This window comes from Rhopalosiphum padi, unplaced genomic scaffold (assembly GCF_020882245.1).
Source record: "Rhopalosiphum padi isolate XX-2018 unplaced genomic scaffold, ASM2088224v1 scaffold1, whole genome shotgun sequence".
NCBI lineage: Eukaryota > Metazoa > Arthropoda > Insecta > Hemiptera > Aphididae > Rhopalosiphum > Rhopalosiphum padi.
The window spans coordinates 10,236,352-10,246,830 of NW_026869996.1; the positions used below are offsets into that span (position 1 = coordinate 10,236,352).

General features: G+C 25.9%; 1 protein-coding gene across 1 annotated transcript; it reads left to right on the plus strand.

Moving 5' to 3' along the window:
- Positions 1-6,044: 6,044 nt before the first annotated feature.
- LOC132931393 (uncharacterized) lies at positions 6,045-10,132 on the plus strand. The gene is made up of 5 exons (XM_060997409.1): positions 6,045-6,569; positions 6,815-7,196; positions 8,331-8,414; positions 8,487-8,584; positions 9,945-10,132. Exons 1-4 carry the CDS (start codon positions 6,079-6,081, stop codon positions 8,541-8,543), a joined length of 1,014 nt encoding a protein of 337 aa, XP_060853392.1. The 5' UTR covers positions 6,045-6,078; the 3' UTR covers positions 8,544-8,584; positions 9,945-10,132.
- The last annotated feature ends 347 nt before the right edge of the window (positions 10,133-10,479 follow it).

Genomic DNA, 10,479 nt, shown 5'->3' on the forward strand with positions numbered 1-10,479 from the left:
CGATAGTAATATCTTCGTCCTACATGTTACGGTAAAAAATAAAAAAAATAATAACAATCAACATACATAATTTATTCAATATACTAAATAGATAACAAAATTAATAATTATTGTTTTTGAAATAAAAAATCGTAAAATTCGTTTACTTATACTAGAGACTTAGAGGAGCTCAAATTGGTAATACCGTTAGTATTTTGGGAATTTACCGGTTTCTAAATTTTTTTCGGCGGGAGCCGTTTAGGAATTTACCTGTTCGTAAAACCTTTTTTGTCGAGAGCCGTTATTTTGGAATAAGAAAATAATGGACGGTAGCCGTTTGGGATGCCGGTTACTCCGTCCAACCCATGACAATATTGCATATTACGATTAAAACTATCGGTCGGCAGTTTTATTGAATCGGTGACCGTCGTACAAATAACTAAAATAATATTTACATCGAAATAAATATTTATAGGTTTAAGATTTTGTAGCCTTCAATAATAATAGACAGTGATATATTGTTCAATTCGGATAAAAATACTTCTATATATTTTAGTTTTTATTAATTATTATTAGTAGCTGGTATTTTTTTAAGGGAAGGTGCAGTTTTTAAATCTTTTCCGACGAGCTGCCATTGATGTTGACCTAAATATATAAAATGATAATAATTGTATAATTCAAAACTAAAATATATATTCTAATTAATACGTCAATACGTGTATGTGAATATATTATAAAATGTATAATTTAAATTGAATAAAATTATAATGGTAATTATTTAATTAAAAATTAAAATGTGTAATCTAATTAATATAAATGTAACTACTTTGGGCAATATATGGACATATGTTTTAAATAAGTGAACTTAGCATAGTAAAAAAGTAGCAATACATACGGAATAAAATAAAATATATTGACTCGTTTTATTTTTATTTTTAATAGTGAAAATAAAATATAATTTAATATTTTTTTGAAATTTTTTTCAAAATAGTCAATTTGTAAATCTAATTTTTAGAAAAGTTAGTTGTAAAAATATTTATTAAGCGAAGTTAAATTATTTTATATAATTTAGACTATACATTTTATAATATATTCACGTGTGATACACGTAATAATTAGAATATCTGAAATTCTGAATGTACATATTATAATTTATAGTTTTGAATCACACAATTATTATAATTTTATACATAATATGTACTATATATTTTAAAATACATATACATAAGGAGAGAGGGGAGTATTAGCAGTATCCGGCGAAATCGATATGCGCCTCTGATTTTTAAGCATTTGAATATATTTCAATAAGATAGGTATATAATACTTATAAAATATCAAAAAAATTACAATTCTGCAATGTTTATGCCGCTCCTAAAATCTAACTCTAAAGCCGCCACTACTTTGAGTATATCGATATATTTACATAATGATAGATCAAGATAAAAATACGCATTAAATTAAATCATTTAGAATGAAAATATTCACAATTGCACAGATTCTATAGTAAGTTGGAATTGGAATACGATTTAAGATAGTAATTGCCAAAATTGAGTAGGTTTTAAAAATTTAATCACAGTTTAGGTACATAAATCATGTACCTACATTTTAGAAAAAGGTTAATTTTGTTGCATTTACCGACGAACCCATCCAAAATAATTTACGACTTAATTTTGGATCGTGCCCATACGTTTGGATACATTTAATTGTTAACTTACAGAATACCATTATAATCGCATGTAAATAGTTAATAAAAGAATAGCCTTTATTATGGATTTCCGTTAATAATTTCTATACGATTATACATAATAAACGGAAATATCTATTTGTATTGACGGTATAATACATTATAATAATCTGTATACATGCAAATATGCAATACAATAACGGCGAACATAAAACTTTAATTTAAGTTAAAATACTTGCTAATGGCATATGTGTCTGTTCAATAAGTAGGTATTCAACATATTAATCCGTACAAGGGGCAATAGGTTGTCTGGACTGCAAGATAATTGATCTTAATAACGATTTAAAAATTTAATAACGATCGGCGTCGTCTGGTCCAACGCTAATATATATTATATGTTTCGTGGAATGCAGGAAGAATACTATTTGTTACAAAAGATAAGGGAAAAGATAGTGTGTTAAAAATATTTTTTATTCTTGGACGATATAATAATATGCATTATGCAGGTATTATGGGCCACCGGACAGACCTTTCCTTAGACATTATGGTCGTGACCGTTGTCAGCCTTGTCACTAAACGTGTAGGTAGATGACAATAAAAAATATGAAACGAAAAATTTTACATCTATAAAAGGTATAAGTACATAATATCGTACGTCGTTATAAAAGCACGAGTATAGCTTTTATAGTTATATATTACATTTATTATATACTAGTTGATCGTGCACTGCAGTGTCTGTGACCAATTAAATAACTTCACTATAACATTTACCTTTCCAAATACTCTGTTAAATGTTTTTTACCTACACATACTTTTAATGTAGTAATTTGAACGGTTTTGAAAAAATATACCACTCGCGTATAAAATGATGTAGGTATAATTATTATAATAACTATTTTAATTGTATGTAAACAGTGGCATCCGACTATATACGAACAAAATATACAGTGAGTTGAGAGTTCCACTAAATGTGATCACATTGGTTTAGATCATTTTCAATTTCATATAACATTCTTTTTTTATTGATGAGTTTTTATTGATATGTATGTTTAAAATTAGATTAAAATAAAATAAAGTGATCGTACTTGAGAATCTACTAATTTTATTTTCATATTAGCCTGAAATTAAAATCCATATTCAGTTAATATAATAATTACATGATTTTTAATTATTTAATAAATAAATAAAAATATATGTACATTGTACATATTGTACCTAGAACTGTTGAACAACTGAAAAGAATCGTTTTTGACATATTTTTTAATAGATCCTTTAAACTTTATCATAACAATTCTTGTTTCTTTTTTTTAGTGAAAGTTTGAAATACCATTAAAACGATAAGAATGTTCTTAAAAATGATTCAATTATTCGGTACTTTGTAACTCTAATAAAAGGTTGATTCTATAAACCAGTGATCACATTAAGCGGAACTCATTGTATTATGAAATATATATGTTTTAAATATATTCGTTTTTCGTGAGGCAAAAATTCACTGGATGTACCACTCTTAAAAATATAAAATTAAAAAAATTAGCACCTAAGTGCAAAGTGCATATCTTTAGTTACCTACCTATAGGATTATCTATGTACCTAATTTCAAATAGATTGTGGCATTGTGCTGATGTGTATCGCTTACACATACAAACATTGTTTTTTATTAATATAAGTAAAAAACAAGGCAGTGGCGCTGATCACGTATGACAAGTGGGGTAAATACCTCAGAACTTTTTAATGGGTCATGAGTAATTTTTTTGATATAGTTGTAATTTGTAAATACTAAATAGTAAATATAAAAAAGTAAACAGCTCCGTTACCCCAGCACTGTCATGTATGAAACTGAATATAAAAATTATCCAGTATTATGTACTTTATTCTGTACAATTTTGTATAACCAAAATACAATTTTTACACCTACCCGAACACGAGAAAACGCGATTTCCCCGTGTCCGTGCTGCGGTTTCACACACACACACACACACACATATATATATATATATGATAACATATATATTTCTATACTAAATAATGAAATATACTAATATTACTATTGGTTTGCGTTCAAGGTGTATTTTCAAATTCTGGATATTTATGGTTATATTTTCTTTCCGAAAGTTTATGGTCCACTACTTTAAAGTTCAAGAATTTATAGTCCATGGTAATATGGATCAATATTTTTTAACTTCATAAATTTATGGCCCGTATATGTGTACTTTCCGTGATAATCATTTTTCCAAAATATTATGGTTCGTGATTAATTTTAATAAATTAGATTATGAATATAAAAAATTATTCACTATCCAAAATAATCAATAATAAGAAATAACTGCATACTCATTTATGATATTATATTTACTAACTTTGTTATTGGTATCGTTATAAATATATTCTTAATTATACATAAATCAAATGTGAAAAAATTATTGTAAAAATTATTTATACAAGAAAAAATAAGAAACAAGAAAAAAAAGTAAAATAAATTTTTGCAGTCATTGTTATTGTTAGTTGCTACTACCATTATTTTTATGAAAGTAATTTAGTGTCTTTATTGATGTCGAAAAGATATTTTAAAAATGTCTGTTTGTCAGAACCTACTCTTGTTGGAAGGTATTATGAATTAATAAATTTTACAGTGTACATTGTACACTGTACAATGGTTTATTAATAAAGAAATATTAATAAATACATAACTAAACTTTGGATCACAAACTACAAAGTAACATAGAATACTAAAGGTACTATACTATACTACTTAATAAAAAAAATTACAGGCCGTTAAATATTGAACCTATTTATTACAATATGCAGTATCCATAAAATATAAAGATTATATTTATTAGGAGTAAGTAATTAAAAATACAAAAATAACAAAAAAAATTATAAAATTAGGTTGTGGAAATACACCATGTTTTCTATGTAGGATTTCTGGAATCAGTACAAAAACACCACTTTCACACTTTCACGACAATGAGTTTTTTTAATATACTTAAAAGAACATTTATTTTAAATATTTCAATAAAATAAATGTTTTTGTAAAAATAAAATTATGTTTAATTGTAAATATAGACATTAATAATGACAAATATAAATATAATTGTAATTGGAAATATTGTAATGCATCAACACCATTCTTATCATTTTTATTAATATCAAAATATGTGTTTTTTAAGTAAATTATAATTTAAATAAATTTCAGAAAAACCAAAACGCCTGAACTAAGAACATTTATAGAAAATAAATGTCTCGATTTATCTTACTTAAAAAGAAATAAAGTGGAAAAAAAGATAAAGAAAAATTACAACCTGCGCTCTTCTTTCCATGTACCCTCGACAAGCCATCAAAACATGTCAAAATCAAACACTTCACAGCCTACTGCCAAACTATCATTATCAAAAATAAAATTAGAAAATCAATTTGGTAATTCGACAGTACCTGCTTCGCCAACACAAATTGAATTTCAAGAAAAAAATAAAACTGTAACTAAAAACACAAAAAAGATAAAAATAAATCACAACCTGCGCTCTTCTTTCCATGTACCATCGACAAGCCATCAAAACATGTCAAAATCAAACACTTCACAGCCTACTGCCAAACTATCATTATCAAAAATAAAATTAGAAAATCAATTTGGTAATTCGACAGTACCTGCTTCGCCAACACAAATTGAATTTCAAGAAAAAAATAAAACTGTAACTAAAAACACAAAAAAGATAAAAATAAATCACAACCTGCGCTCTTCTTTCCAAGTACCCTCGACAAGCCATCAAAACGTGCCTAAATCAAACCCTACTGCCAAACAATCATTAGCCTATATAAAATTAGAAAATCCATTTGATAACTGGACGGTACCTTCTTCATCAATACCAAACAAGTTTCAAGAACAAAATAAAAAAGCAGCTAATAAATCGAATAGGATAAAGGAGAAACTAGTTGATAATAATACATTAGAAAACGAATTGCCTTCCAACTCTGAATTCAATGATAACTCTAAAAACTCAAAAGTCTCTTCAGAAAATTTGATAGGAAAAATTAAAGTACGAGATCCAAAAACTTTAGTAGAACCTTCATTATACAGAAAATATAAAAAAATTTTTCATGTGCCTAAAACTAATACATATACTACCAGAAATAGAACATCTTTATCAAACTCCAATCAAAAAATTGATTTATCTTTACATGAAATTACATATTTATTTGAAAAATATTTTACTAAGACTTTTCAAGAAACGATAGTAGTAATGGCGAATATTGTAAATGTAAATTTATTATGTGAAAACGAGCAAGCTCTTAGATCAAAAAAGAACTCTATAAATGATCATCATAAATTTATACTAGTGTCCAAGTTCCAAGATAATGTTATGTCGATTTTACTGATGATCGACGATCCTGACATTGACCGCATCACACAGATATTGTTTATGTGCATGTTGAATATCATTGCACAGTTACATGTTTCGCATTTGAATTTTAATAATACCTTTAAAAATCTTGTACAGTTCTTTAGTAAAAATCTTCAACGAAGCGAGTCAAAATTCCTTAAACTAATCGAATGCATAGAATCTAAAACATTTCTATCACAGTGTAATGTATTGATTAAATTAGTAGAAGTTGCTGGCCGTCACGATCATTTCATGAAGAATCGTATGGCAATATTTTTCATGCCTAAACAAAATATAAATTATTACCAAGCCATAATAAATGCCGTAATTCAAAATTTGGAAGTAGATTTTATAACATTGATGAACGAAGCTACATTAAATTGCCGTAATAGTTGCAAGTTTAAAGATCCACATGCTATTTTTTTGAAAAATGCAAAGTGCGCCATTAAAAATTCGCCAATACTTTTAAGTACAAACAGAAACGGGGATCAACATGGAACAATAACCACATCTACCAACGCAAATAACAAGTACATGAATTATATTATATATCATATAATCATTGAAATTGTTTTATTGTTATCATCTGTAATAAATTAAATTCATTTTCTAATTCATTATTTGAACAAATTTGCATGTATTGTTTGCTATATTACTTAACTTTTAATTTAATATATTTAATATATTTAATTGCATGTTTAATTAGATAACCTTTAAAATTTACTTTTTATACATTACCTACTCAACATTTAGATAATCTTTATGATAGTTCCAGACCTACAAATCATAGAAGATTGATCGGGAATAGTACTTCAGAAACGACTACTAATACAAATTTGGAAATTAACTTAGGAAGCAGTATTTCAAATACTACTAGAAATGCATCTGAATCAATAGTTCCTTGTACTTCTAGTACATCAATGTACCGTGTAAAAGCACCTGAAAGGGCTACTACTAGTTATTCTCCAGCACAAGTGGATAATAACAAAAATACTATTCCAGTGTATCCTGATCTAAAACCTAATAATACAACAGTTTTTTTAAAAAACACAAAGCAGCAACCACAATTAAATATAAATATAACAAATAATACATATAATACCAATGTAACAATGCCCAGCAATGAGCAACCTCGGGTTGTAAGCATTATCTCTTTTGTAAGTATATTAAGTTAATATTTATCTTTTAAAATATATGAATACTTCTACCCAATGTAACCTTATTTTTGAAATGTGTTTATAATCTATGAGAGATTCAGTTAGATTTTTGTTGCGCTTTGCAACACTAATTAAGATTGTATTATTGATACGCTTTATTCGACAAGAATAATTTATAATGTAGTCAGTTGCGCCAGAATCTAAAAACCAGATTATTCCACCTTTTTCTTCTATGAGTTTGATGGTTACTGTTTGTTTTTCTGATAATAATACGACGCTTTTATAAGGTTGATTATCGTCATCAACTTCACTGTAGTTTGAAACTTCTTGGATTTTTATCCTAACTATTGAGTCTTTGTAATCTTCATTGAGATTTGAAATTCCCAGGTTTCTTGCAGTAGCAGCAATTTGGCGTATAGGTCAAAACATTTTGGAACACTACTGTTTATGGTAATACATTTTGTTCTAAACTTCGGATAGAATTATCGAATAGGACTACCGATTTTGGAGGTTTCAAGCATAGCAACATTGATAGTTGATACCTTGATTATCAAAAGGTTTTTTTAAAGTTGGAAAAATTAATTAAATTTGACTAACAACTTCAAATCTATTTAAAATTAACATATTAGGTACCTAAATATTACTTTTAGTATAAGACAGGTAAGCCAGGTTGGGTTTCGGTATTACCGTTTCGGTATTTCGGTAAATGATTGAAATTTGAGACTTCTTTTGATAGAAGAATAAAATATAGGTATGAAAATAAAAGGTCGGTGAGGTAAATGGGTAAAGGTCTTAAAAGAAATTTCGGTGACATCACCAACCTAAAATAAAGAGGTCATAGAACAAGTTTTCCGGACAACAGAGAATAATCATTATTGAGCAAGTGTTTGAAAATATGCTATCGATTTTCGGCAAAGACCAGGTAGCATATTAATTAATGTAATAATATGCTATCATTAATGTATGTACATTAATTGAATAAAATGCTTGTATATTATAAATTTATAACGTAAATGTGCATACGAGTACAATTAACTTAAAAATCAATTATTTTTCAAGCGTCAAATAAAGTTACAAGATTTTTCATTCAAATATAATGGTAAAGTTTTAAAGTTTTTTTTTATATTTTTTCAGTGTGAAGCAAATGATTGTTACAATATAGGAACAATAGTATGCCAATTTTGTTATTTAACAATATACTGTAGCAAAGAATGTCGGGTAATTTTTTAAAATTAATTTGAAAAAAGAAATACACTGTATAATATCTGTTTGAATTTTTATTTTTAATAGCGGAGACATCGAGAATTTGGGAGCCATAAATGTAATAAAGCTAATAAACCCATTTAAACTCTATACAGTAAAAAGAACTTGTGCTCATACTCAAATCGGTAAGTAATCAAAATATGATATATTTTAGCTTAGGTTTATGTCACACTAACATTGAGATAAGTAAAAGTTTAAAAATCAGATGAAGACAAAAAAGTTTACCTAACCAACCCAAAAACAAATCAATTTTTTTTATAAGAATTGTAATTGCCATTAAAATATTTTAAATTATTTAATATTTATAATAACATTATTATGTATACATAAAATTGCTATCAATATACTGAATTTGTATAAAAAATATGAAAAAAACATTGACTTAATATTATAAGAATATTTTATTAGGTGTATGTACCTACTTGGCTACTTAGTTTTGAAACTAGAAAACCTACTTAATTTATAATGAATATGTGTGAACTATATGCTATATAAGACATATTTATATATGTATCTATTGGATAATTAATTATATTAATGGTATGACACTATGACAGTTATAATTACCTATCAAATTATTATAGAACGGCACGAAAATTACTGATGTAAATAGAGTACCTATTATTTTTTGGGAGGCTAACTACTTAAAATATAATAAAACCAAGTTTTAATGGATATTTAAAATTTTAAAATCTCGAAAATTTAAAAATTATTTTGAATTAGAAAGTTCATAAGTTATTGTATCCCTTCTACATCCAGTGGTGGTTCCATAGAGTATAAATAAATCTCAATTCAGTATACAATATACTTTCACAACTAGCCTACTATATTTCAGTTGATAGGTACATGAGAAATAATTTTATGAGTTACTTTATAGTCTATTTATACATTAAATAATTTTAATTTTAATTTATAATAAATGATTTATGTTTTAATTACTATAATCACTATTACTAATAAGTAATGACTTGTTTTACGTATTTACACATAGGAGAGCGGACGATCTACTCTCCCCCGCTGTAAGACGTGCACGGCGACACTTGTAGAGACTTTTAAGAATAAAACTTGCCATCAATATTGTAAAAATAAATTTAGAACTTTTTTTTTATTTAAAATAGTTAAACATAGCCAATGATTGTACACTACAATAAATCATTAGTTTTTTAATTTATTTATTTATCAGTTTATAAATAGGTATTTATACATTTTTATAATATATTAAAAAAAACATAAAATGTTTGGAATCATGTTCAAATTTAGGTACATTTTATAGAATATGTAAGAATATAAGAATATATAAAACTATAAAAGGTTAAAAGTTACGAACTGTAACTGACAATTAAATTGTATTTGTATACATTGTTTTGGTATTTTATTTAAACAAAATTATTTATTTTGATCTATATGCCTATATGAGATTCACATGAATGGTATCTTTTAATAAAGATTAAAAACAAAAATATTGGTTAATTTTAATATTTTTAGGAACAAATTTCAATTTATTTTATGTTCGCTGCTCAAAGATGTTACAATACATTTTATTCAAGTACCTATTCAATTCCAGACTGAAACCAAACTTGATAATATGAACTAATACGATTGAGTATTATACGAAAAAATATGTCTACAATTCAATAAATAGCAACTAATAGAGTTGTGTGACATGGGATGGAAGTTTAACACCTATGTATTAAAAACATATTTATTAATTGTTTACTAAGTTAGTTTAAAATAAATTTTAGATGTATAATTTTAGTAAAGTTAAGTACTAATAAGGTATTAGGTATAATCAATATATCATCTATACCAATAATTTTCAATATATCTTAAGATTCAATTCCTATATTTAATTGTGTTTAATTTTATAAATTTTTTTTGTAATAGTTATGATTAAATATTTATGTTTTAAACTTAACCTTTAGTTTTAAGGTTAATATATGATTAATTATTAGTTAATATTATTTTTGTCCATAATAATTGGAACACAAATAGGAAAATTAAAAATGTTGTTAATTATTGA